The sequence below is a fragment of the Botrytis cinerea genome, chromosome 1 (genome assembly GCF_000143535.2).
Source record: "Botrytis cinerea B05.10 chromosome 1, complete sequence".
NCBI classification, from domain to species: domain Eukaryota; kingdom Fungi; phylum Ascomycota; class Leotiomycetes; order Helotiales; family Sclerotiniaceae; genus Botrytis; species Botrytis cinerea.
In genome coordinates, this window is record NC_037310.1 from 951106 (window position 1) to 977260 (window position 26155).

Consider the following 26155-nt stretch of genomic DNA (forward strand, 5'->3'; position numbering starts at 1 on the left):
TGCTTTCTTCATAATGATTGAATTTAATTCTACCATGTGTAGTACTAACGTACGTATGTATGTTATATAGCAAGTAGCCCAGGCTACTTACATATATTCAGGCATAGACAGAACCATACCGTTCTCAACTCTCATGATCTCGTAATAGCTTTGTAAAAAGAACAAACAACCAATCAAGACAGCCAATAGACAAATGCCACTCCATACCCCAAACCCAGACCCAACCTAAAGCAAGAGATTTCTAGAAAAGCCACCATTTCCCCACCAGCTCCCACCTTGCCCCTCACCACGCGCCACTTTCAATATACCCATCCAACCCATAGTCACCCTCATCATTAAAGTCCAAGATAGACGTGGGAAAAGATGAACAAAATCCCAAATATGACTCCATCCAATAGACAAAACAAGCAGTTGTAAATGCCAAAAAGAGACCAAACAAGCCTGACACTATGCTCAACATCTGCACTAGCAAATGACAAAGTTTAATTTGATAACGCCACACACCCTTTCCGCATTTGTTTCATATATGCTGCAACGACAACATGGACGCCAGAATTCTAAAATGCATGTCGAAGGTACTATACAGTACAGGAATTGATTTTGTATCGTGAATCATTTACAAGCCGGAGACTTTGCGAGTGCTAGCACTGCCAACTCTCCCACTGGTTTTGCGAACTGCCCCAGAAGTTTCTTTATTTCGGAGACTATCGCCACTACGCTTAGGGCTGCCGCGAACTTTTCCAAGTGAGCCACTACCTGATTTGACGGTAGATGGTGTCTTGGGTCTAGCTCCGGAACCAATGTTCTCAACGTCGTAGCTACTGTCATCGATGGATGTATAGATTGTCGTAGTAGTTTGACTTATGGATCTCCCTGACCTCTCGCTTCGGGCTGGAGATCTCGATGATTTACGGGTACGCATCCGGAGTTGCCATTCCTCTTCAGATTCAGTGGTATCAGTTGATGACCGATGAATTGAGATGACTTCCGTTTCATGATGTGTGCTGTCATCTTCGGAGTACGCCGAACCATGACGGCCATATGGATGGTGTCGATCAATTCTGCCTGTTTTTCTTGGTTGACCTGGAGTTGGTGCCGGCAAGTAATCCTCCTGGGCTCCAATGCTGTGACTTCTCTCATTGTCCACTTCACCAAGCGGGGTTCTTTGATTGCCATTTGGAGGAGTCACAACTTGACTCTTGCTTGTGTAATGTCCCTTTCTTGGAGTGACTGGAGCCATATTGGCGAGCTTCTCCTTCATTCTGATCTCGAATTGCTCTTCAATCCACCACTCTCGGAAAGTTCCTTGGTTAAGGTGAAGCCAATGTTGTTGAGGACCAACGACCATTCCCGGTCTCATGAAGCGCATGTAAGCAATGATCTCGTTGGCAGTGAATCCATATCGGTAGATCAAATATGCTCCAATCAAACATCCCGTTCGTCCAAGTCCAGCTTTGCAATGCACGGCAATGCCCCTCTTCTGAACAGTAATCATCTCATGTGCCAAAGTAATGAACTTTCGAACAACACTCAGTGGTGGACACGTGCCATCGTCAAAGATCATGTCCAAATGTTCAATGCCCAGCGCCGTGAAAAAAGATGGAGAGTATAATTCCGAGTTCAAGCGAACCACTAAGCCAATGTTTCGCGATGTGAAATGCTTCAAAACATTTTTGAAAGGTGTGGGTAAGGTTGGGTGGGTATCCACGTCTTCCAAAGTTGTTGGCAAACTCGCATACAGTGGAGAAGAAGGAAGTATTGGTTGCACCGGGTGATGCTGTGGGGAAGCAAATGCAAGGAAATCGGGGGTCAACCAATTGAAATCACCCTGGTCCACGCGCTCATATCTTTCATATTCCTCGAGATCGAATTGCGGCAAAGCGCAGAACCCTTGCTCCTTTGCGCGCCAGACACCATACACAACGTCTTGAACTGTAATGCCATAATCTGCTTGACTGTATCCTGCATCGCGGAAAGGCATCAAGGGTGGGTCTGCTTGAGCGATTGGCGCAAGCGCGAGATGTGGTGCCCATGATTGGATCAAGACCATATACGTGGCTAGGAGACATGCAGCGTTGGCTCGACCTAAGTCACTCGATTAGTTTTTTTTTTCAACCAGCAAACTTTTGTGAAACAGTAGCTTACTACGCGCATCAGCTTTACTCCAGAACACGACAGGTTTGTTCTTATTTTCTGGAGCGCCAAGGATGTCGTGGAATTGAACCGCGAACCTGTAGAGATGGCCAATGTGTAATGGTCCGAAGTCATGGTGAAAGGCATTGTAGAGGAGGGTATCATCAACGGAGAAGTAATGAGGTGGTTCTCTCTTGTCTGAAACGACCGAAGGTCCATCTGCAGCTCTTGCTGACCGCTTTGTCGGAGATCGTCGAGAGCTCTGTTGCTCCGGGTACGGGAAGAGAGTGTCGGGTGAGGGAGGCGTGGTGTAAGATGCCAAATACAATCGGTCTGTGTATGTTAGCCAGTGAAACGGTCTATCCTCTTCCCGAGGATCTTTTGGACCCTTCTTTGCGCTGGCGCCAGGATGAGCATCATTGGGTAGTAAAGTTGCCCACTCGAGCATAGAATTGTAGTCCATGGGATGCATGCTATCAATAATATAATGATACTGGGCCGAAGATGTTCAATGGATCGAGTCGCGCAGTGAAAGATGTTTTGACGATATTGTAAATAAAGTAACATACCTGGGATGTACTCGATGATTTGGCCGTACTTCAATTGGGAGGAAGGAGGCATCGTGGAATCAAGCACACAACGGCACCAAGCTATTCTGGCAGTCGCGAGCTCGAGCTTGTAAATATGAAGGGATGGAAGGTGTATTGATGTTGTAGGCAAGTGCGATGGTGGTGGTGAATACTCGAGGACAAGATGGTGAGATGGTAGCTGGTACGATAGGCGCAAAGTTTATATTGTTATTGTTGACTTCCCCAATAAAAACAAGTAAACAACTCCCGCGCCAGAGCTGATGTGAAGATGAATATTTTTAGCGGCGAGCGAATAAATAAGGGATCTCTTTCCTTTTCATAAAAAAAAAAGACGAATGAAGACAGAAGTGTCAATGACAATCCAAAGGAAAAAGTTTAAGTTAAGTAGAAGAAGGATTTCCCCAAATATTGTGAGGAATTCTTATGGATTTGATGTACGAATGTGTATGGTGAATGTTAATGATCAATAACAATTTACTAGTCTGTTTATAGTAATTATCCTGACCCGGCAACGGGCATTTGACCAGCAACATGAACCGGGGTTGTCGGCCAGAATGTTGGATGTCAATAAACCATTTGTTTATGACATGGCGGGTAGATGGGAATTTGGGTGTTGGATATATGTGTGCTTTCCTGGAGGAGTGTGAGGTTGTGAGGGTGATGAGGGTGATGAGGTGACGAGGTGATGAAGTGATGAAGTGATGAGGTTGGGAAGTAAAGTAAGTTATAAGGGTTAGTTATAAGATTTATTATACAATTGAAGTTTATCACATATCGTACATCATTCTACTACCACCAGACCTACCTACCTATCTTTTCTCTATACATCTACCTCTCTATACATCTACCTCTCTACTATACATCCATCTATCCATCTATCCATCTATCCATCTATCCATCTATCCATCTATCCATCTATCCATCTATCCATCCACCAGCTAAACAGCATCGACATCAACATCAACAATCTCAAAACCCATCGCTCATCTCCCGCCTTTCCCAGCCAGCCGAGAATCAATCAAATAGACCTTTTTCTTTTTACTTTTCCTTTCCCCCTTCACTTTCTTTTCTTCAACACCCATCATCAGACCTACCTATCACCATCAAGGAGAAAGGAAACTTTCCTCTTCGCTCTCGCCAAACTCCAAACTCCAAACCAACCACCAACCACCAACCTCCCCTCCAAACTTTCTTCAGACACCCCTGCTACGTATTCCTCATCCCGTCTGATCTCATCCCTACCTATCCCTATCCCTATCCCATCCCATCTCCATCACCGCCAAAAAAAAAACAACAACAACCACCTCATCCAAAAGCTCAGGGGGGTCTTTTCGTCTATTCTTCTATTCTCCAAAAAATCAAAACAAAAATTCCTCCAAACATTGTGATTGTGATTGTGATTTTATTATTATTATTTTTTATATAAATATCGTTCAAAAATATCTACTGTGTATATTTCAATATACATCTCATTAACCATCTCCCTCCTTAACAAATCCCAAGAATCATTCATTCATCCATCCATCAATAAAAATAAATAAAAAAATTCGACAACTTACCGATTTCCATTTCCATTTCCATTTCCCTTTCCATACTCATTCATACCCATAAATCATTCCATCACTCACTCGGCTATTTCCTCTTCCTACACGGTGATCGGAATCGAATGGATAATCAATCTACTCTAATCCCTGCACCTATGATAATAATAAATTTCCATCCGTCTCCCCTCTCCCCTCTCCCCCTCCCCCTCCAAAACTAATAACCAAACCAATAAATACTATGCGCAGCGCAATCTTTTGATCCCCCCTCCCCCATCCACCATCCATTCACACTCAAGTTAAGCTCAAGTACATAATCGACAATACTTTATACTATCCACAATCCACAATCCACAATCCAGCAATCCAGCAATCTCACCCCAAACCCCAAACTCCAAACATCACCAAAGATGTCCACCGAACTAGAATTTCCCTGTACACTGTAAGTTCCCCTCCCCCTCCATCCCCTCCATCCCCCCCTCTCCTCTCCACTCCACAACCCTAACCCCCCCCTCCCCCCAGAACCCTCGACATCCCCCTCCCAACCGCGCGCCTCGCCTCCGCAGCCCTCTCCGCCCTCTCCGTCGACACCGAGCTCTCGCCCCTCGTCCGCCGCACCTTCTCTCTCATCGCCCCCTCCCCCTCCACCCCCAAATCCATCCTCCGCACCTCCTACCGCGCAACCACCAACCGCATGTTGCGGGTCGCAGTCAACGGTTTCATGGAGAGCGTATCCGTAGTCCTAGGCGTCATGGAAGAACTCGACGTCGACGTTCTCGAGAGTGGGGAGTCGAAGATACGAGGGGATTCCTGATGGGCGGTGCGATACACGAAAGAATACAAAATTCGCATACACAGATAGAGAGCGCAAAATTCTTCCCTAGACGATTGTCAAGGGAGACAAGATGTAGAGTGCTAGAGGAAGGAAGGAAGGAAGGAAGTCAAAGAATCGAGAATCGAGAATCGAGAAGGGGGAAAAAAAATCGACATATCATCCAGTATTGCGAAAATCGCACATCGCATCATATCAAGCGCCGAATGCACATACATCCAACATCCACACATCAATCTATTTCACAACGGGACAGAGCCGATACAACTATTGTGACGATGAATTTTGGTCATGAGTCTACATTCGAAACTATCGGGATCGTATATCATGCGGATCTTAAGTTAATACATACGTCTGTCTATACATACATGCTTGAGAGATATCGAAGCAGGTGCTGCTACCACTCCCATGTCATACATACATAGCAAAATAGACATTCAAACAAGTTATCCACATGTGCCCTTTCATTCGAGTTGAAAGTAGCGAGCGTTGAATTTCCACCAATATGACGAAACTATGAAACTCCCTACATCACACATCCTACCAAACTGCAAGTCTCTTCTTATACCCAAATCTCTTTTCAAAGTTTCAACAAAGCAGCAAAATATCTTGATTGTGTTCAAGAAAATACTTTTGTTCTATAAAATTAAATACATATCTACAATCACCCATCACTCACTCCACCACCCATTATTACAACCTCACAGCCAAGAATATAACACAGGCAACCGTCATGTAGCGTTTGATCGTATTGATGTGCGTCAAATGCATCATATCAAAGACCCTAATTGATAGACCCATGCCACGTAGCTTTCTCTCCGATTCCCCCAGTATTGTTGTCTCGCAATTAAACTTTTATGTACCCCCAAGGTCCCAGTCATTCCCAGAAGAAACCTCTACACCTAGAATACCATGGACCTCATTCGGCCGTGAAATCAGAAGCTTCGTATCCAGGTATCAATAACTCCATTCAAAACCCCATAAACGCGTAATTTTGCCTCCCAGAATAAAAGAAATGCCACTGAGAAGCAAGCACTCCAACCCCATAATTATAATTTTTCTTTCTCCACAAGTTTCTGTTCCGCTTCCTCTGCTCTTTTGTTGGCCTCAGCCAAAACCTTTTCCAAGTGACTGATGTATTCAATGGCGACTTCAACAGTAGCAGCTTTACTATTTGCACTCTGTCCCGCCTTGGAACTTGCGGACTCGTTCTCTCCACCATCCCCACTTCCACTCTTGTCGCCTGTGGCATCTTTGGGTTTTCCTCGAGGGTAATATTCGGATGGTATCATATCATGCAATGTTGTAAGTGCTAAATTGATCCTATTGCGTCTTCCTTGCTCGGCGAGTTTATGAGAAGTACGTTTCGACGTTAGATTAGTGGATAGTTCCGAGGGATACGAAACGCCAGGAAGGTGAGTTCCTTCAAGGATATTTTGGTAGTTTGACTTTGACGCAAGTAAAAGAGAAGCAGTCGCATCGTCGTGCATGGATGACCCACCAGGGAGTAATGGTTTAATGCTAGGGGATATCTTGGGAAGAAGAGCCGGTGAAGCAAGGACGGAATTGCTTGTCCTCTTCTTAGCACCTCGTGCTAGCATTTGTGGTGTCTTGCGTATGGCACTCTTTGCACCATTTATGGCATCTATCTGAGGACTCTGGCTGGAAGATGATGCTCCTCCAGGAAGTGCAACTACTGGCGACGATAGGGGTTTGAATCCAGGAGTTTTGGATCCTGTTGAGCTCAAAGTTGGTGTCATTTGTCCATCGGATTGTGTATCGATACGAGACAATGTAGGTTTTATAGTAGTATTGGCAGCCTCTGGCAATGCGAACCCGTCCAGAATAGGATCATCAAGTTCCATTTCCTGGCTCAGTCCCGACTCAATAGCAGTAGGCGATTTGGTGATTCTCATCAGCGAAGCTGGCGTAGCTGGTGACCCAAGGGGAATCCACTTGTTCTTGGCATTCTCCTTTTGTGCTACGACGTAGGGTGATCTCCCAGCCGAGCTCGGTAACGGTGGAGGCGCCATGTCCGATAGGTGCTCAGGAGATATAGAGCCATTTTCAGAATGGTCGGTGCTTGCTGCTGAGTTCGTTGATTCAGTTCCTTTAGAATGAGACATTTGAGAACTCAATGGCTCAATAATTTCTCCTAGCGCCTGCGCGCTCATGCTTAAGCTTTTCCTACTCCGACTTGGCTTGACAATTGGCGATTGCCGAATTACACGAGTGTTCACCCGAGGCTTTGGTGCAACAGACTTTCGGGTAGGCTTCCGAGCCGGAATTATAGAGCTCACTGGCGCAGAATGTGAATCACCATTCATGTCAACTGGGGAATCATTTGACCCCGAAAGATGATGGTCGAACATGACTTGCTGGTCATTTTGGGCGTGTAAAGCTGGGGAGCTCAAGGGACTAAAATAAGCTCCCGGAATAGTGTAATCAGGAATGTTAAATTGAGTTTCTAGGGGAGTAACAGCTGGAGACACGAGCGGAGTAAATGCCATCTAATTAGTTTAATTAGTATTTCATTCTTATACTTATTGAAATGTGAAACCATAAAATAAAAACGCGAAAGTGTAATCAGTTTGACTAACCTCTTGCTCTCTCAGACGATAGGGCTCATATACAGATGGCGGATGCTCTGTTGGAGTATAGAAATGTTGATTGACACCATGCATTTCCATACTATTGGGTGTGGGTGGAATCATTCTACTCTGGGCGTAAAAGTTCCGCTGTTGTTCCTGTGATTGCCGTAGCTGATGCTCACGCTTCTGCTGTTGTAGATATTGGATTTGCGCATCCAGGTCTGTCAAACTCTCCGTGGAAGTATGTGGTTGTACGATGGGAGTTCCTAGTATGGCCGGATGCGTAGAAGTCGTAGTCATCGAAGGCATAGGTTCTTGCATCGTTCCATCATGCCCCATCTGATGATTGCCAGCCATGCCCGTATTCATTGGATTCATCTCATCTTGATGTAACATCTGTTGACTTTGCGATTGTTGCTGGTTGAAATTGAAATCGAATTGGAGGGTATCGGCCATGCTGTGCATATTCAGGTCGAGGAATTGTTGAAAGTCATCTTGCGAAGGAACGGATAAAGTAGGATCCTGAGTATCCCAAACCCCAGAAGTGTCCATGATTGCGGTTGTGATCAATCAATAAATCCGGACAACTTTGTGCGCGTATGCGTTGTGGTTGTACAATAAATGGTCGCAAACTGAGGGGTACTGGTGCGAATAGTGTATGCGCCGTGCGCGAATTCTTGAAATCTGATCAGATGAGAGTGCGAATGGTGTTGATCACCTAAGTCACTCCATTTGGCAAAATTAGTCGTAGTAATCCAGGCCAGAAATTCCACAAGCAGGACTTGAGCTTCTGTTTCGACAGTGAGCAAGTTGGGGAACGGGGAATCGAGTGACGGTTAAAGACTCTCTAGGCGCAATCGTTTTTCAATGCAAAATTTCTCTTGAGCAATCAGAGAAACACAGACGACAGTAATGTCTGTATTGATTAACACTTCTGTGTTGGCCAGAAGAATATCGATCTCGACCTCGTAGAATATACCGACAAGTTCATTCGGTCGTCGTTGAAACCCCGTACTAATTAAGATGGATCGTTTCTTCCCACTTGGGGGGGGGCTCTTCTCGGTTTTTTTTGGAAGTTCAAGCAGCACACCCACTTCTTATCGAGCCAATACTTGGGAGAGTACAGGTAGTGACTTTGTTATTTATGTAATAAGACCGTGCGAACTACCTTCCATTGGGCAGGTAGTTAAGTAAACGGATGCTTCAGATGTAAAAGAAAACAAATATTAATATCAGAATATCAAAAAGTTATTCCTCTTTTTTTCCGAACTTAATGATGCGCAAGCAGGGCAGCTCGTAGTCGTTTTGGATTTCTCTAATGTCATAGGCGATACTACGGATCATTGAAGCTACTGCGAAACCGACCACTAGAGTGGCGGAGGTAGGATTTTACCGATTCGTGCTCGCGATACAATATAAAGTCTATTAGCCATGTAAGATCCTACACTCATCTTTTGGAAGAAGCGTTTGCTCGATTTGAAGGAGACTAGATTATCGTCTTCAACACCACGAGTATTGCAATCTGGGGCAAACGCGGGAAGCAATCATCGGTTAACAATACACTTAACATCAGCTGGACCATTCACATCTCACTGTCCTCTGAGACAAGGTAACTATGAATACATAATAATGATGTTGTGTGTGTGTGTGTGTGACCTTCTCAATCCTACCCCCCACGCTCCACGTTTATGCTTGCTTGTGAAAAGTATAGAAGAGGGGTTTCCCTTGGACCTCGACACCAAATAAACATTTCCACAAACGACTCTCTGGTCTTCTAGATTACCAGTTAGATGCTGTATTGCAATCACAACAGGAACCGATATCTATACTATTATGCCACGTGAAGTGTAACCCCGGAGTCTGTGTAGATACAAGTATTCAACCAATCAATCAACCCCTCAACCCTCCACTAAACTACAAACCACCAAACATCTTCAGAGAGAAATTAAACAATCGTCAACATCGAGAGAGCTCTTCCGATCTTCACATCTACTTCACCTAGAGACAAGTAGTTATGAATCTCACAAATCTACGCATTTCAATCCTCTAAGCGAGCCCCCAATACAGTAAACCATGCTCCACCTCCAATCATCAGACGTTTCTCAAAGTATTACCACGCCATCATATACCCTCCTTTCCCTTCACAGACTCCCACAATCCCACAATCCCCAAGAAATTCTACGTAGAATCCATGCCCCCAGCCAACCGGGAGAGGTCCTCTGCACCATGGACATCCAAGGTATTATAATATGCATGCAAGTAAGATCCCATCCGTGCTTCAGGGTCTTGGAAAGAGTCAGCCAACGAGACATCAAGTTTTGCATTCATCCATCACATTTCCATGTGCTTGATTTCGGCTACGAGGAAACACATCTGCGATGCCTATCAAATTCCTGATCGGTGTAAGGTCCCCAACTCAACGACAGCCCAGCAAATCATTCATTTGATCAACCAGACACCCTTCAACACACTCTAGACCCATTAAACCAAAGCTCTCATGATCAAGATCAAGATCAAGACCAGCCCGATCCCAATTTCCCAATACCACCCAATAGAAGCCTCTAAGCACACGTGAATCTTCCTTACCAACAACCATCGACGCATGGCATGGTATAGCACCTCACCCCAATAGCTCAATTTCTCTCGAGAGTCGAAACACTCTTTGAATGTTCTCATATCGTCACATACATCGATATCGAATCCATTGTTGTTCTAGAGCTCAACAGCCACCAAAGCGACATCCCACAATCTTCAGCTATTTCCATTCGAAACCTCAAATTTTGCTAGCACGTTCTTCTCGCCGTTCACCCACCTATATATACTCTTCCTCTCTAACTCTCCCCAGAGATAATTCCCTCTCCATCATACCATGGGATTCCATTTCCCTCTCCTCCCCAATCCGCCTTTAAACTATCCACCATCCTCACATTCCGGGTGTTCCAGATCCCTCATCCTATCCTCCAACCATGCCCACTTCCAAGTGCCCTACAATCAGCACTCAGCCCAACACCCTACCCACCAAACTTCCCTCTTCCCATCTCCCCTCCCCATCTCCCCTCCCCATCTCCCCTCAACTCCACACCCTAATCCCCTCACCCCCTCACCCCCACAACCAATAAACCAAGTATCCCACATCCTCTCCCACTTCCCCTCCCACTTCCCCTCAAAACTCAACCATACGATCCTCCATCACGTCGCACTATCGAAGCAACAAACAGCAAGCAGACTTATCTTTCCCTTTCCCAAATCCCACGTACTGTTCATCAATTTGATGTAAACCCATCCATACCATATCCCACAAAACACAACTTTCCACTCGACTACGACTTCAACTCCGATTCTGACATCCTATTACTCACACACGCCACCAGCCCATCAGTCAAGCAAGCTCAATGAATATCAATCACTTACCAAGGCACATGCGAACCACATACTTGCTCACAAGTCATGTGTAAATCTCAAGCCCCTTTCCATCTAGTGAACCGAGAATCTCCAAATATGAGAAAGATAGCCCGCCAAATAATCCATCAATGGTAGATTTTCTAAACTTCAGTTTGTTATTGCATGCTAGCTCACATGCAATTCATCTTACATTACACTATGATATTATCGACTTTTTTGTACTGGTTTTATGGATTTGCTACTTTTTTTTAGTCTAATCGATTTGATAAAAAAGTGCCAGGCCGTAACCTATCAACAACCCGGGAATGACATGTGGAAGTGGTCTTCAACAAAAAAATGGAAAAAGGAAAAGAGATGTTGGGCAATCGAGACATTCGCAGAGTAGCGAAAGGATGTGTGGAAGAGAAAGTACAGTATGGTTTGATGCATTAAAGAGTCTAAAGGCAAGCAAGTTGCGAGTGAGACCCCCCAAAAGCTCTTTATGAAGTTCGCCCTCTGCTCATCTCGTCCGCCGAAACATGCAAAACCCAATCGTAACCTCCATCGCTTGTACGCCCATTCGACCAAACATCAACGCCATATCCGATGATTCTCTATTCAGCATCTGCCTTTTCCTCAGCTGGTGCAGCGGCCTCGGCTTCCTTGGCCTCACCAGGTGCGGCAGCGGACTCTTGAGCAGCTGGCTCGGCCTCTGATGAAGTCCAGAGGGTCTAAATGGTACATTTTGTTAGTAATAGGACTTGAAATAATTATGCGTGGTGAGAATGTTTTTACGTACCAAGTTATCTCTCAAGAGTTGCATGATCAATGTGGAGTCCTTGTAGCTCTCCTCACTAAGGGTATCGAGTTCTAAATAATAATTAGATTATTTGTGTGCGTTGTCAATACAATGAGACTTACCAGCAATGGCATCATCGAAAGCTTGCTTGGCAAGATGGCAAGCTTGATCTGGGGAGTTCAAGATCTCGTAGTAGAAAACGGAGAAGTTGAGGGCAAGACCAAGACGGATTGGGTGAGTTGGTGCAAGGTCAGTTTGAGCAACTTCAGTTGCGTTCTTGTAAGCCTCAAGAGACTTGTCGGCAGACTCCTTTCGCTTGTCACCAATGGCGAACTCAGCGAGATAACGGTGGTAATCACCCTTCCTACAACATTATTAGTACAAGGGTTTAAACCAAATTTGTTTCTCAAAAGACAAATCACATACATCTTGTGGTAGAAGACCTTGGATTCACCGCTCTTGGCAGAAGGAATCAAGTGTTTGTCCAAAACCTCGAGGATATCTTCGCAGATCTTGGCAAGTTCTGCTTCGATCTTTTGACGGTACTCCTTGATGAGAGTAACTTGGGATGAGTTGCCTTTTGACTCCTCCTTTTGTTCGATGGAAGTGACGATTCTCCATGATGCACGACGAGCACCAATAACGTTTTTGTATGCAACAGACAAAAGGTTACGCTCCTCGACGGAAAGTTCTTGGTCTTCAGAGGCGACGGACTTCATGTTCTCAACCATCTCTGTTCCTACTGTTAGTATTCATACACATCGATCAAACTCTGTAAATCTGCATACCTTCATATCGCTCAGCCTGCTCGGCGAGCTTGGCGAGATAGACGGAATCTTCGTAACCCATGACTGCGATTTGTAGATCTGTTGAGATAGATTTGTTAGTTATCGTTTGCTCAAAACTAAAGGTTGTGTTTGTTATTAGAATGGCCGGAATCCAATAGGCAATTGCGACTGTCCTGGTGTTTGATGTGACTGGACTGTCACCGATATTTGGCCCGACCACTTCTGCATGCGCCAAATATCCATCTGCGATGAAGAACACGCCAATCGATGCAGTTTCACTACGTATGATAAACCCAAGGGTTGCTCTGCTGAAGGCAAAAACAGCAAGTACCCCTCAGTCCCCCGGAGGGGCAATGGTGAAAGGCGAAGAGTCGTTGGATGATTGGTGGTTTGCAAATGAGTGGAAAAGCCAATCCTTCGAGTCGAGTAAACATGGACAATGTGATGTAGCACGTACTGATTGTTTGTTGATGGCGTTGGAAGATGGGGATGTTGAGCAAGGCGGAGGGAGAAAACAGATGACGGGATCCAAACGCTTTGAGGGGAAATGAAGATCTTACCTGAGTATCTTTTTATGATATTAATTTAAGTGTTTAGGAAAGAGATCTCACAAACTGAAATAGGAAGAAAAACGTAGGATGTTATGCGACGTGTGAAATGTGTGTGTGTGTGTGTTGGTTTGGGTTTTGGTTTGGGTTTGGGTTTTGGTTCTTGGGATGGTTTTCTCGACTAGAGAGTGGTAGGTACCGTAGGCTGTGAGGAAGTTGCTGGAAGGACGCACTAGTGCCACTTTTAGAAGATGGGAAGCGATCTGCGAGGGAAAGGGAAAGGGAATGGATGAATGAATGAATGGATGAATGTGAACGGATAACCTCGAGATCTTAAAAGGGGCTCAGTGTTTTATGGATTATTCTGTAAAATTACCGGAATGATATCAATTCGTTTTGTTAATTCCTTTTTGAGGGGGAGAGGGGAAAGCGTTAATGGGAACACACTACATCGCAAATCAACCTCTTGAGTGAATTTATCATATATGTACGAGTCCTGGCAAACTGGTTGAGACTCTTTTCTTTTGACTGCTGTTCATGCGTTACATTATGTGGGTTTGGGGGCATCTAGACATTTGAGTCGAATTGCACTGGACAACTCATGTTCCATCATAAGAACGTTGGACATTGAGCCATCTTCATATATGTTCCATCTCAAGATCCCCCCTTTTCCTGTCCTTACCATCGTCTTCTCGAGGCAAGTGGGATCTGAGAGGCAGAGAGAGACGAGACACGACTACCAGTGCTACCACATGGATGAGAAGTCATGATAGGTACATACTTTCAGATCTCCACTGTTAGCCAACGAGGGAGCCCAAACTAACCCAAGAATAAGAGTCAGAGAGACCCGGCACAAGATGATTTCCATGCAGCTCAACAGGGCTGATGAATACTCTGTAAATGCTTGGTCTACGTTGCTGGATTGGATCAAATTTTGGTCAAACGGTCAATACCGTTCGTTACGAGTGGTTATCCGTCGTCGCATGAATGTAACATGATTTGCCCTTGACCCAGATTTGCATTATCACGAATTTTAAATTGGTCCGACATTGGAAGGCTTTTTGGTCATTTTCTTGAGGTGTCTGGCGTTTCCGTTTCTGTTTCCATCCCCCATCCCTTTCATTTTCCTTTCCTTCCCTTCCAAGTAATGTGAACTGACTTTGTGTGATTGTGGCAGTGCTGATAAATGAGATCCCAAAGCATAGACGTACTTCTGTTCTGCCTTGGTTTCTGGAATTTGAAATGGCATTTATTATTAGTATGGCCGCTGTGTTGTGCTTGGTGCGAGACCGTTCACAAGCACAAGCACAAGCACAAGCACGAGAGCACGACCTTGCAGCTGTTTCCATATCGGCACATCGTCACTGGAGGACTACATAGTCAAGCATGCGTGAAGTAGATATTGTCTTCGCCGCCGAGTATGTTCTGCTCTTCAATCGGTGCCCACAACCCGGTTGATTCCTGTCAGATATACCTTAATCTTACTTCCAGATAGGTATGAGAGTTATGAATTTCTAGGAATGCTACCTAGGTAGGTAGTGGGGCAGAGCAGTCTTATTTATCGAGCACGGAGCAGTTCACAACACAAGTCCACTGCAGGTAGATACGGAGGCAGGAGGAAGGTAGTCCTCACAGTGGTAAATCAACAATCGAGCAAAGCAGTATCCGGATCTTTTGAGTTTCAACTCTGCCGTCTCGAACAAGAGAAATCCAGCACATGGAATTGATATACGTACGTACATATGGAGTAGAGGAAGTCATAATGGAATGCAAATTCATGCCGCTTTAGTTGGGCTCTGTTTATTTTGGGGAGATTGAGCATTCATTCCGTGCACATCCATCCCCACATACTGTTAAAGCAGCAATAATTCCCCATTCAAAACAGCTGATCATGACGATGACATGACCTTTCCCCTCACAACCTTAAAATCAAGGCACAATTACGTCTTTCACATCCAAGAGTTTCTATCCAAGCTTCCAGCCCGCAAGCTACTTCGGCATCATCCAGCAAATCATCTCACCAACAATCATACCACCAATTGAGCAACCCCTCAAATACATCCAGCATTCCTCTACCTTTGAAATACCACCACGAAAAAAACTTCTCAAATATAATCATCATCATGTATCGTCTTGCAATCAACTCTGCCATGCGACCAGCAGTCCGCGCATCCGTCCCAGCTGCCAGAGCATTTACCGTATCAGCACGCACTATGGGCGAGGGAGACACCGGCGCTGCCAGATTTGGCGGCCAACAGTAAGTTTTCCATCCCTTCCAATGCTACTACTTTACTATCCTCGCGATATTGAGTTCCGCAAAGGAAAGGGTAAGCTCCTATTCATATTTGCAGCTACAGAACTAACAAACGTTTCCCCAGAGATGCCTTTACCAAACGCGAAAAGGCCAATGAGGATTACACCATCCGCCAGCGTGAGAATGAGAAGCTCTTGGAGTTGAGGAAGAAAATCACCGAACAGCGTGATCACTTGAAGAAACTCGAGGACCACATGTAAGAATGCCCATTTGCACCTCATACCATCCTCTACTCCCTCTCTGTCCCCAAATCCGTATCCCCACCCAATCCACTCAAGCTAACATTCCCTCTCTCCCCAGTTCCGAAATCGAGAAGCAATCTGGTGGCGAGCAGAAGTAAGTATACACATACTTTTAGAAGAAAAAGAACTTCGAGCTTTCGTCCATATATCCATATATCCATAGTCAGAATTTGAGAAGTAATGTTTTCCATCGATGGACTTCTCCTCTCCAAATGCAATCAAGTTTTTTACTTCTCATCCCCTCCGTTTCTCTTGTCTTTTCTCTCTTCGCAGAATCAAGAAAGAAGAAACTACTAAATGCATTGGTTCATTACCAGCTAAATCAACCTGAAAATTTGCAAACAAAAAAAACAAAAATCTTCATGTGTGGATGGGCGAGGGGGAAGATGGAAAGGGGGTCGGTTAAGTCGAGTAAGACTGAATAAGATGAGATACGATATCAGGATTGTGATGAAATTATGGTCGGTTAGTTGGTGAAATTATTGAATGTATAATACAATCATCTCCTCTCCACGTGGTTGCAGAATTCCAACGTGTGTAAAGCCAAGTTAATCCGATTTCAATGGAACCAAAAAATAAGTTATGGGCTTGATCAGTCTCTATTCTTTCTTGCTTCATGCTATCTATTATACACAAAAATGCTCGCAAGAACACTTCTGCCCCAGTCCTTACATCCACGTATTCGCCTACTTTGGATTTATGAATCCTTTTGTATCTCTCTTCTCTCTTCAATCATTTACTGGAGGCTTGCAGCATTCAGTCTTCCATGTTCATTATCCACATATGCTCCCCTCAAAATAGACCATCCGTGCATGAATTTGCAAATGTATTTCCTGCCAAATCAAAACGCCCAAACATCCATTCAGCACGCCAGTACAAACTTGTCGGTCTCCATTTTACCTGCTTTATCAAGCTCTATCTTTCGTCCTCAGCCCTTCATCTTCTGCCCATAAAAGATCTGTAGAACTGATCTGCGGCATCACCTTCCGCTCCACCAAGACCATTTGCACTCATACTTTGTCCCAATTTGTGCGCCGCCTCCACTTTCTCTTGTAATGTTTTAGCATTCTGATCAATCCATTGCAATTGCATAAGATGTGAATTAAGGACTCGGACGATATGAGAAAGCTGTAGGGCAAATTTGATTAGTGACATCCTTCATGAAACTGATATAGGGATTGGAGTGACTTACTGGATCATCAGACTTGGTGCTCTTGTTCAAAGTAGCAGAGGCCTCATTCATAGCTTCAATCATAGTAGAAAGGTCTTTGCCCATTTCATCAAGCTTATCTGCCAATTTCTCCGCCATCTTGTAGGTTCTCTCACGCTCTTGATCTGGTCCTTGTAGTGTTTCGACAGCTGTACTTTTGAACATGTCATCGACCTCCTGTTCGTAACGATCGAGCCACTGTTCGAGTTCGGCTTGCTGGCCTTCCACTGTTGCTAGTTGTCGTTCGACTTCTGCGCTTGATCGTTCAGCCTCGAATGTGGTATTGTACAATTTCTGAATTTTATCTCCATTCTCAACCAAAAGGCGATCCCACTGAGCTACCTTGGTTGCTTGTTCTTGGAAATCCTTCTGGTACTTGGCCAAATCAGATGCCCATCGGGTGATAATTTCATCCATAGTTTTGTTCTTAAGACGAGATAATTCCGGTCTTGGGCCAGCCGTAGAGGCTCCTAGAGTTGCGGCGCTTCCTGCCGCGCCAGAGCCAGCAGTTGCGCCAGCTCGTTGATCTAGATTTGCGGAGCCCCCATTCGCAGCCGATGAAGCAGGGGCAGGTGTGCTGGTGTTAGTTGGGCCAGAAGTACCGGGAGTTGATGATTTAGCTGCGCCAAACAAACTTGATGTTGTAGCAGCTGGTGCAGGAGTAGAAGTGGTTGCAGCACTAGTCGAAGTAGCGTTTCCAAAAAGCGATGGTGTTTGCGCTGGGGCAGGTGCAGCTGGCGCGGGAGTAGATGTGGCTGGATTGGGTTTTCCAAATAGACTGCTGGTAGCAGGAGCTGCGGGTGCGGGAGTAGTAGAAGCCTGTGTTCCAGGGGTGCTAGCTGCTGGAGTAGCAGAAGGGAAGCTGAAAGATGGGGCCGGCTTGGCAGCTTCTGTAGTCGCCGCAGGTGTTGAGCTGGCAGGGGGAGCTGCCGAAGCAGCAGGCTTGTTTCCACCAAACATGTTGCCGCTAGGAGCAGAAGGTTTTGTAGCACCAGCACCACCGAACAAGTTGCTAGGAGCTGCAGCTGCAGGAGTGCCGCTGGAAAAAAGACCACCAGTAGGGGCTGATGCAGCTGGTGTCTGTGTAGGTTGTGATGCGGCTGTTGTTTTTGGTGTTCCGAACAGACCTCCAGTTGATTGCGATGGAGCACCGCCACCAAACAAGTTTCCTGTACTCGCAGCTGGCGCATTATTCGTAGGTGGTGGTCCTGCTGGGGTTGTGGATGCAAAACTGAAAGGCTTGCTTGGTGCTGGTGTTGTTGATCCTAAACTTGGGGTACTCGAAGCTGCTCCTCCAAACATACCACCTGATGCTGGCTTGTTCATTCCTGAGAACATGCCCCCCGTAGGAGTTGCGGGTTTATTCTCCGTTGTTGGCGTTGAAGCACCATCTGGCTTGGGCCCCCCAAAACTGAAACCTCCACTTCCACCTGTAGATGCTCCTCCTCCACCGAACAGTCCACCACCTGCTGAAGTTGTAGGTGTGGTGCTAGCAGTAGGCTTTCCAAAACTGAAAGAGGACGTGGCATTGGGGGCATTTCCTGTGCTTTGGCCAAAGATACCTCCAGCGGCTGGCTTTGCAGCTCCTGTGTTTGCAGCTCCTGCTCCTCCAAAGGCCGGTGCTTGTGCTCCAGCTGGTTTTGGTGCGCCGAATAGAGATGATGGAGCGGCCCCAGATGTAGCTGGCGCACCTCCAAATAGTCCAGCACCAGAGCTATTAGGAGGGTTACTAGAACTTCCCCCACCGAACAATCCTCCGCCGGTACTCCCAGTGTTGCCGAATGTAAATCCAGACATCTTGTAAATATTGTTGTTGAGCTTTTGAGTTAGGAATGCGAATCGAGACCGAGGAAGGAAGATTTTCCGATGCAGTTGATTGTTTATGCCAAATTAGAAGCTGATTATTTGTAAAGAGATCGAGATGATCAGCAATATGATCTTCTTCAATGTTAAGTTGAATTGAGGTACAGCTTCTGCAATAACCGAATTGATTTAATCAGCCTTGCGCATTTCAAAGCGCGCGAAATTGAAGTCTTTTGTCTTTCTTAGCCTTTCCCAGCGCGACTTTTGGGTACTCTATCGCGCCTCAATCAAAAATTAAGCGAGTGAACAACAGAATGATCGGAGCTCTTGCTATCATTGACCGAGAAGGGAGCAGTTGTCATTGTTCCCCCCTTTGGATTAGACTTTCTCTTATCCGTTACTCAGTTTACATTGACAACACGTTGATCGTACCTCCAAACCATTTTGTCTATTGATTTAGATCTTCTATCGCGGTTATCGCTGGTATCCCGCTGGTATTATCAATCATGGCTGAGGGAGACCACGGGAGTCTAGAACCTCCTACAAGGACTAGCATTGAGGACTCAGGCGCACACGAACTTGCAGGTAAGGCCGACGAAACTAAGTTTCAACACTCTCTATTATTTTTGCGACGATGAGGATAGAGTGGTCTTGATCCAGAGCATACCCTCGGGATTTGCATAAAGTGATTTGGTCTAACATTCTTGTTACTTAGAAACTGTTGAATCTTCGGATTCAGAAGACCATTTTTCAGATGCACACTCTGGTCTAGAACCATCCACCGTAGCCTCACCCACTGTCCCCACTACTCGAATCGAGAAAGTCGACGATGAACCAAGCTATGGAGAAGTTCCGGGCACACAAGCATATAGTATGAGAGCAGAGGATGCTGAGCCCGATCAAGTTGCAATGGCTCCAGAATTTGATAATATCGTACGAGCCCGACGACCTTCAACTCCGGGCGACTTGCCCATTCCCATCACTGTCGTTGAGAAGATAGACCCCGATACTCCAAGCCATGGAGAAGTCCCGGGCACACCAGCTTATGAAAAGCGTAAGGCTGACGCAGTGCCGGACTTGGTCTTGGATTCGACTCCTGGTCGCAGTCGCTCCAATACTCTTAACACGACTGGCATAACAAGATCAAGGGCTGGTAGTACACCAGGGGATCTACCAATTCCCAAGACTGTAGTTGAGAGGATAGACTCTGGACCAAGTCATGGCGAAGTACCTGGTACCGCCGCATATGAATTGCGAAAGGAAGATGCTCAACCGGACGACATAGTTGAGGTAGCTGATGTACCTGGTATGTATAACCAATGGTTTCCAAACACATTCAGAGTTATTGACTGAGTTAGAATCTAGCTCCCGTTCCTTAAGTCCACGACGTCAAAGCTCTTCGGCGGCAATGAACAAAGCTGTAGAAGAAGAATATAATGAAGAAGAAGACGGAGATGATGGTCAGGGCGGGGACGATGGAGACGGTGCAGACGATGCAGACGATGGTGGTTTTGGGGATGATTTCGATGATTTCGAGGAAGGAGAGCAAGATGCAGAGTTTGGTGATTTTGATGATGGATTTCAAGAGCCTGAAGTAACTCAATCTTCTCTACCAATTCCTGTAGTTCCTTCTTTTGTAAGTAGTCGTATACTTTCCGCGTGCAACAATATTACACTCAGTCCTAACATAAGTATCTGGTTCAGCCCACCTTTGACCTGACAGATCTCGATGCCCCCGAGGATATTCGCTCTGCAACCGAACCCTATCTCGATCATATCTTTCCCTCCGACACAATTGATATATCAGTCCTCCCACCTCTTGACAACCCGAATCCCATATTCCTCACACCACGATCCGCATCACTCTGGTCACAACTCGTAGCTCCACCACCCCTTCAGCCACCAAATTGGATTCGATCCCGTATTCGTCGCCTCTTCCTCGTCAGTCTCGGTATTCCCGTCTCTTTAGACGAAATCCTCCCGGCTTCCACACAGAAGAAACTTATCCTTCCCTCCCTCTCCTTGCATCCATCATCCTCTGGGTCTCTCGACAGTTCCATAGATCGCATCAAATCCTCTTCTTCTACTTCCCTTGACTCACAAGGCAATGTCAAGCCCACTCGCTCTGACAGTCGACGTCGAAAGGGTCCTCCACCTGCCCCTCAATTAGATTTAGTATCCGCGCGTCAAACATGTGAGATTACGGAAGAGGCTCTACAAGGTTTAACAATCGATGAGTTGAAAGGACACGTGAAGAAACTCGAGGAAATGGAAATCTTAGCTAAAGAAGTATTAGATTATTGGACCATGAGGACCGATGAAAAGCTAGGTGATAGGGAGGCTTTTGAGGGGGTTATTGAAAATTTGGTCAAGCATGCTAGGAAGGTTAGGAAGTGATGATGTTTTTGTTCTTTTTGAACAGCGCTACATAACGCATTGCGCAATCAAAATTACATGTATCAAGTCTTTGATTCTACGGAATGATTAAAATTATCATACTAATTAGCTGAGCAAATAAGCTATAATATGACCACTTTCTATTCTCTGAAATATATTGCTGGTGATTTCACAATCCTATCCTCTGCCCATCTGCTGGCCCTGATCCGCCCCCTTCTTTCAAACTGCTCTCTTGATAAACCCTAACACTCACACTTCCCACTGATATCCTCAACCCGCTACCTGCTTTTTCAATTTAAATATCAATATCTCCTCCCCCCTAGCAGCAGCCAGTCTAGATTTACATCCCCCGAAGCAGCTACTCCACCAACTCCAACTCCAAAACTGCAGAGATAGTTACTACTGGTTCATTTCATTTCATGTCACGTCTTGGTCTTGAGTATATATATATATATATTATCATTAATGTACTAACGCGATTAAGTTTATATTCTAATTGCAACGGTTCTCTCTCTCTCTCTCTCTCTATCTATCTATCTATATAGATATGCACGCAACCAAACCAATGTCTGAAAACATTATTCACGTAGATGCTTTGCTTTACTTTACTTTACTCTACCTCTCGCTCTCTCGTGCATTCTGATTCTTTACTCGTTGCGTTTACTGATACAATAGCATAGCATATCATTATTCTTATCCTCGTCTTTAGCTTCAATCTCACTCCCCCTCCCCCTCCCCCTCCCCCTCCCTCCCATCTCGCTTCCTCTAACAATGACATCCTATCCCATTTTATTATATCATATCATCCATCATCTACTCCCCCTTTCCCTACCCTCCAAAAACACACCCCCTTATACTCTGTACAGAACCGGAGAAATGCTATCTACATCTTCCCACTTCTTCATTCCTACCCCTTCTCCTCTTCCTTCTCCTCCTCCCCCTCCAGTAAGGCAACGTGACATAACACAATCCCCCTAGAAAATCCTATTGCGAGCCATCAAGACTCCCAAGCGCGAGCAAGATATGTTTGAGTTTTGATCTTGGTTTTGGTTTGAAAAGGCTGCACGTAAGAATAAAGTTAGGATTGGGATGTGTTGGAATTGGAATATCCAGATATCAAAAGGTAGAAGGGATGGGTCTGAGCATGAACTCTGGCTTCTGGTAAACATTTCTCTTGGTAGAAAAGCATAACTCTAGATGTGATTGATAGCGCAGGGTTCCAAGTCAAATCATCTTACATTCACATTCACATCCACATTCACATACGCAGTCACAAATCACCACTATCAAAGTCATATTTTAGCAAAAGGCAATGAATAAATTCCTCTTGAATTCCTAACCTCCAAACGACAACACGTTCCACATCTCAAATCAGCCCGTAAATTCCTTCAGCCAATGCCTAAAAGCCTGCTCACTGATGAACCACTGCAACTACATTTATACGATGCTACGCCGCACCATGCCATTTCCGAGAAGATTTCAAACCCAAGGAGGTAGAATAAATACCATGCCCTCCAACGAAAACCACGCAACAATGTAATCCATCAATCCATTCATCAACTTTTCCCGAAAGCCCGAAATCCCACTAGAATACTAGTGTAAATCCCATTAAAGAAGAATAAAGACGTAAAAGATCCTCCGTCGCGGCTATGTACTGGAAAGAAAAAGATTCGAAAGGAAAGAAAGACCACGTAGTAAATTAGATGAATATCACGCCGCACACCTAAAAGCAATGCCGTCCAGGCCCCCATCCATGCATGCAAGAGTGGTATCATGATCGATGTACTATAATGCACCAAACCATGACGCCTTTCCATTTTCGCCAAGGTACGTATCGAGGTAATGCAATTCTCAACCTCGGTGTAAAATTTCCATCGAGTTGTGAGACGTTTCAGAGTCGTGAATTTTCGAATAAGAGAAAGGAAGGAAAAACAGTGTAAAATTCAAAAGCAACCATATAACCATATAACCATATAAAGCCGAGTCATCCTCCATTATTGTTGTCAACCCCATGAAAATTGAGAGCAAGCGTCATTAAAGTATCCTAGATGCAGCAGGGTATCTCGCAGAAGTGTGATAAAAACCAATGAAAGATCGAAGAACCCAAATCGTAGAAGTATACCGAAGGGTATCCGCGAAAGACGATCAACTTGAGAAAGACTTCGCGCAATTACAGTTATTTAAGCATATGGGGGTTGGTTGTTGAAGCCACCGTTGGCAATTGGACCACCGGATGGTTGCTGCTGGTGTTGGTATCCAGCGTTGTAAGCGGCCGGTGCTTGTTGGTGACTCTGTTGACCTGGTCTATTTTAAACACGTTAGCAAAGTGCCATGTTGAGTAGGGACGCCGAAAAGAAGAAAAGCAGCTTGGAAATAGTAAGAAACAAGTATTTATCCGATACTTCAGATGATGAAATAAGCAGTGCCTCAAGCTAAGGATAAATGCTACAAGTCCAGTAATTTGAAGTTAATGTTTGTAGGGAGATTTTTATCATCGCACAGGCAATAGCACAAAACATAGGGATAATACATAACAACAAGAGTATGTGACCAAAAAGGAAACAAATGGTCTGTAAAATCAAATAATGGATGAAGAATACATTTGTAATCGAGTCCGCACAAGCCGCGATACTCCTATTTAAAAAAGAGAGTCTAAACTTTTGAGCTTTTGTGGATAAAGTCCAGAATAGGAAAAAGCTGCTTCAAAGCATGAGTGCAAGGCTGCCCAAACAGATCTCGTCGACGATTAAAAATCCGCCAGTGAAAAAAGATAAGTGGGCAGACTAAGCAGCAAAGCAGTGAGATTACATGTGTAGAAGGAAAAAAAGAGAAAGCGAAGATCGTGGTCGCATGAAAAGTCTATGCTTATACATGGGCATCATTGGAAAACACAGATTCCCACCCATCCGATACTTGAAGTAACGCTAAGACGAGAAAGAGTTATCCAGGCGTTGGACGCGAAGAAGTAAAGCCCCGAAAAATGGCAAGCCCAGTGCAGAAAGACGCCATGCTACACTAAACTCCATTCGCGAAAGAAGATGTTTGCTTACTGCAATTTGTTAGCTTGAAAGTAAATTGAAGAAGGAACAAATCTTACCTGTAATGGTTGGAAACCATTGTAAGGGTTATGCTGTTGTGGCATACCCATCTGTTGGTAGTGGGGTGGGGGAGGAGCAGGTCGGTATGGGGTTCCGGCTGGTCCAGAATTGTTCTGGGATCGTCCCCAAGACAAACGAACGCGAGAATTACCAATTGGGTATCCTTGCATCTGGTTGATTGCCATCTCGGCAGCGTGTCGTTGAACGAATTGGACAAATCCGCAGCCCTTTCCGGGTGGAATCTTGACGTAGGTGATCTCTCCGAAACCTTGGAAGAAAGATCTAAGCTCGTCTTCAGTGACGTAGCCAGACAATCCACCGACGAACACAGTTGTGTTGTTTGGATCGGTAAATTGATTCATTGGTTGAGGAGTACCATAGTATCCAGCCATAGGTGGGCCGCCACCCATTCCGTACATGCCTGGGGCACCTCCCATGGCACCGGGCATACCACCACCGCCACCGCCTTGCATCTGCATACCTGCTGGTCCAGCACCGCCAGACTTGTTCTTGGGGGTAGCGGTACTGATGCGCATGGGTCTATTTCCGCAATAGACACCTTGCATTTCGGTCAACGCACGTTGTTGATCGCCCTCTTCGGCGAAGCGAACAAAGCCATAACCACGGGACATGCCAGAGATAGGATCGGTCATGATCTTGGCTGATTTACACGAGGGAAATCTGGCCTGGAACAATGAAACCAGGACATATTCATTTACCTCCGGGCCGAGGTCTCCAACAAAGATAGAAAATTCTGGTCCACGGTCATCACTATAAACAGTCAGCAATTCATTCAAGAAAAAGCGAAGCAGAGGAAATGAGGTATATGAACCGGGATTCTGACCGACGATCGGCAAGACCACCACCTGATGCCCAATTGAGCTTGAATGGTCGAGTGGTGTTTGGAATCATGGATCCATTCAAGGACAAGGCCTTCGCAGCAGCAGCTGGGGAAGTGAAGTCGATGAAACAATAACCAGCGTTTCTGAAATGATGGGAACACGGTTAGATAAATTTCTTGATTGAGAATGCGGTATCGATAAGAATGACTTACCCAGAGAATTTGTCTCTGATCATCTTGACATTGACTTGCTCGCCCATTCCGAACCAGACACTGCGGATGAAGTTCTCGTCGATCCATGGCTCAAGCTCACCCATCCTGTTGTAATGCGTTAGTAGAGATCAAATAATATATCGAATATGTGGTGAATTCGGTATTGATCAAAAGTAGTACAGCAATATAGTGATGATCATGACCATGATGTAGATCGAATCAAAAGGATGTGCACTCTTGTACATGAATTGAACTCATAGACGAGACATGTTTGCGGTCGCACACCAAGTAATGCGGCACGCAAGACATAAATGTGCTCGATCTATGACCAAAACATAAAGAGAAAGAGTGGAGGAGGGATAAAGCCAGTGATAAGATCGCAAGAGATCAAATCGAGTAAATAATAGAGGAGAAACTTGAAACTTACCAGAGGGTTGTCTTTGCATCTCCTGTGACGCTGCCAGAAGAGCCTTCAACGCCGGCACCTTGTTGCGCAAATGGAGCTGGTGAGCCACCGTCACCGGCAGGCATACCACCTTGCTGCTGCTGTTGTTGCTGCATTGGTGGTGGCGGCATAGCACCGTTGCCGTTGTTCTGTTCGTAGCCACCTTGTTGGGCGGGATCGTAGGTTTGTTGTTGTTGGAAAGACATTGCGAAAATCGATCTGTCAACAAGAGAAGGTTTGATTCAAGGGAGAACAAAGATGTAAACAAGTAAGCAAAGTATTGCCGCGTTGTAGTTGCGAAAGTTGAGGAAAAGTGTGTTGTGGTGTAAGTTTAAAAGTAAGAATTCAAGAACGAGGACCGTTGAAATAGCTTCAAAGATCGGCGTAAT

The 26155-nt window shown here is 45.2% G+C and overlaps 9 protein-coding genes across 14 annotated transcripts; 4 read left to right on the forward strand and 5 right to left on the reverse strand.

Moving 5' to 3' along the window:
• On the reverse strand, positions 1 to 3126 carry Bccdc14. Of its 2 annotated transcripts, XM_001548499.2 has the most exons (3): positions 2703 to 3126; positions 2146 to 2466; positions 1 to 2085 (listed from the first exon to the last, which is right to left on the reverse strand). In XM_001548499.2, the coding sequence occupies exons 1-3, from the start codon at positions 2752 to 2754 to the stop codon at positions 617 to 619; spliced, it is 1842 nt and encodes a 613-aa protein (XP_001548549.1). In that variant the 5' UTR covers positions 2755 to 3126; the 3' UTR covers positions 1 to 616. The 2 variants fall into 2 exon arrangements, with proteins under 2 accessions (XP_001548549.1, XP_024546086.1); XM_024690318.1 differs by lacking the exon at positions 2703 to 3126 and having other exon boundaries at positions 2146 to 2643.
• Positions 3127 to 4507: 1381 nt separating this feature from the next.
• Positions 4508 to 5551, forward strand: BCIN_01g02565 (hypothetical protein). The gene is made up of 2 exons (XM_024690319.1): positions 4508 to 4706; positions 4787 to 5551. Exons 1-2 carry the CDS (start codon positions 4675 to 4677, stop codon positions 5076 to 5078), a joined length of 324 nt encoding a protein of 107 aa, XP_024546087.1. The 5' UTR covers positions 4508 to 4674; the 3' UTR covers positions 5079 to 5551.
• A 19-nt stretch (positions 5552 to 5570) lies between these two features.
• Positions 5571 to 8953, reverse strand: BCIN_01g02570 (hypothetical protein). Its single transcript, XM_001548501.2, has 2 exons — positions 7697 to 8953; positions 5571 to 7606 (listed from the first exon to the last, which is right to left on the reverse strand). The coding sequence occupies exons 1-2, from the start codon at positions 8237 to 8239 to the stop codon at positions 6146 to 6148; spliced, it is 2004 nt and encodes a 667-aa protein (XP_001548551.1). The 5' UTR covers positions 8240 to 8953; the 3' UTR covers positions 5571 to 6145.
• Positions 8954 to 11306: 2353 nt separating this feature from the next.
• On the reverse strand, positions 11307 to 13592 carry BCIN_01g02580 (hypothetical protein). Of its 2 annotated transcripts, none has more exons than XM_024690320.1 (6): positions 13216 to 13592; positions 12656 to 12733; positions 12294 to 12600; positions 11990 to 12231; positions 11868 to 11938; positions 11307 to 11799 (listed from the first exon to the last, which is right to left on the reverse strand). In XM_024690320.1, the coding sequence occupies exons 2-6, from the start codon at positions 12714 to 12716 to the stop codon at positions 11683 to 11685; spliced, it is 798 nt and encodes a 265-aa protein (XP_024546089.1). In that variant the 5' UTR covers positions 12717 to 12733; positions 13216 to 13592; the 3' UTR covers positions 11307 to 11682. The 2 variants fall into 2 exon arrangements, with proteins under 2 accessions (XP_024546089.1, XP_024546088.1); XM_024690321.1 differs by having other exon boundaries at positions 13113 to 13592.
• BCIN_01g02590 (hypothetical protein) lies at positions 12777 to 13251 on the forward strand. Its single transcript, XM_001548503.2, has one exon. It carries the CDS (start codon positions 12904 to 12906, stop codon positions 13204 to 13206), a length of 303 nt encoding a protein of 100 aa, XP_001548553.2. The 5' UTR covers positions 12777 to 12903; the 3' UTR covers positions 13207 to 13251.
• A 1544-nt stretch (positions 13593 to 15136) lies between the features above and the next one.
• BCIN_01g02600 (hypothetical protein) lies at positions 15137 to 16342 on the forward strand. 2 transcript variants are annotated; one of them, XM_001548505.2, is made up of 4 exons: positions 15137 to 15460; positions 15582 to 15713; positions 15818 to 15853; positions 16077 to 16342. In XM_001548505.2, the coding sequence occupies exons 1-4, from the start codon at positions 15327 to 15329 to the stop codon at positions 16078 to 16080; spliced, it is 306 nt and encodes a 101-aa protein (XP_001548555.1). In that variant the 5' UTR covers positions 15137 to 15326; the 3' UTR covers positions 16081 to 16342. The 2 variants fall into 2 exon arrangements, with proteins under 2 accessions (XP_001548555.1, XP_024546090.1); XM_024690322.1 differs by having other exon boundaries at positions 15818 to 16090.
• A 6-nt stretch (positions 16343 to 16348) lies between these two features.
• On the reverse strand, positions 16349 to 19026 carry Bcnsp1. The gene is made up of 2 exons (XM_001548506.2): positions 16952 to 19026; positions 16349 to 16887 (listed from the first exon to the last, which is right to left on the reverse strand). The coding sequence occupies exons 1-2, from the start codon at positions 18764 to 18766 to the stop codon at positions 16696 to 16698; spliced, it is 2007 nt and encodes a 668-aa protein (XP_001548556.1). The 5' UTR covers positions 18767 to 19026; the 3' UTR covers positions 16349 to 16695.
• An 88-nt stretch (positions 19027 to 19114) lies between these two features.
• Positions 19115 to 21312, forward strand: BCIN_01g02620 (hypothetical protein). Of its 2 annotated transcripts, XM_001548507.2 has the most exons (4): positions 19115 to 19357; positions 19488 to 20078; positions 20131 to 20408; positions 20477 to 21312. In XM_001548507.2, the coding sequence occupies exons 1-4, from the start codon at positions 19279 to 19281 to the stop codon at positions 21167 to 21169; spliced, it is 1641 nt and encodes a 546-aa protein (XP_001548557.1). In that variant the 5' UTR covers positions 19115 to 19278; the 3' UTR covers positions 21170 to 21312. The 2 variants fall into 2 exon arrangements, with proteins under 2 accessions (XP_001548557.1, XP_024546091.1); XM_024690323.1 differs by lacking the exon at positions 20477 to 21312 and having other exon boundaries at positions 20138 to 20460.
• A 2428-nt stretch (positions 21313 to 23740) lies between these two features.
• Positions 23741 to 26155, reverse strand: Bcngr1. 2 transcript variants are annotated; one of them, XM_024690324.1, is made up of 5 exons: positions 25749 to 26155; positions 25322 to 25426; positions 25112 to 25252; positions 24267 to 25038; positions 23741 to 24218 (listed from the first exon to the last, which is right to left on the reverse strand). In XM_024690324.1, the coding sequence occupies exons 1-5, from the start codon at positions 25970 to 25972 to the stop codon at positions 24216 to 24218; spliced, it is 1245 nt and encodes a 414-aa protein (XP_024546092.1). In that variant the 5' UTR covers positions 25973 to 26155; the 3' UTR covers positions 23741 to 24215. The 2 variants fall into 2 exon arrangements, with proteins under 2 accessions (XP_024546092.1, XP_024546093.1); XM_024690325.1 differs by having other exon boundaries at positions 25100 to 25252.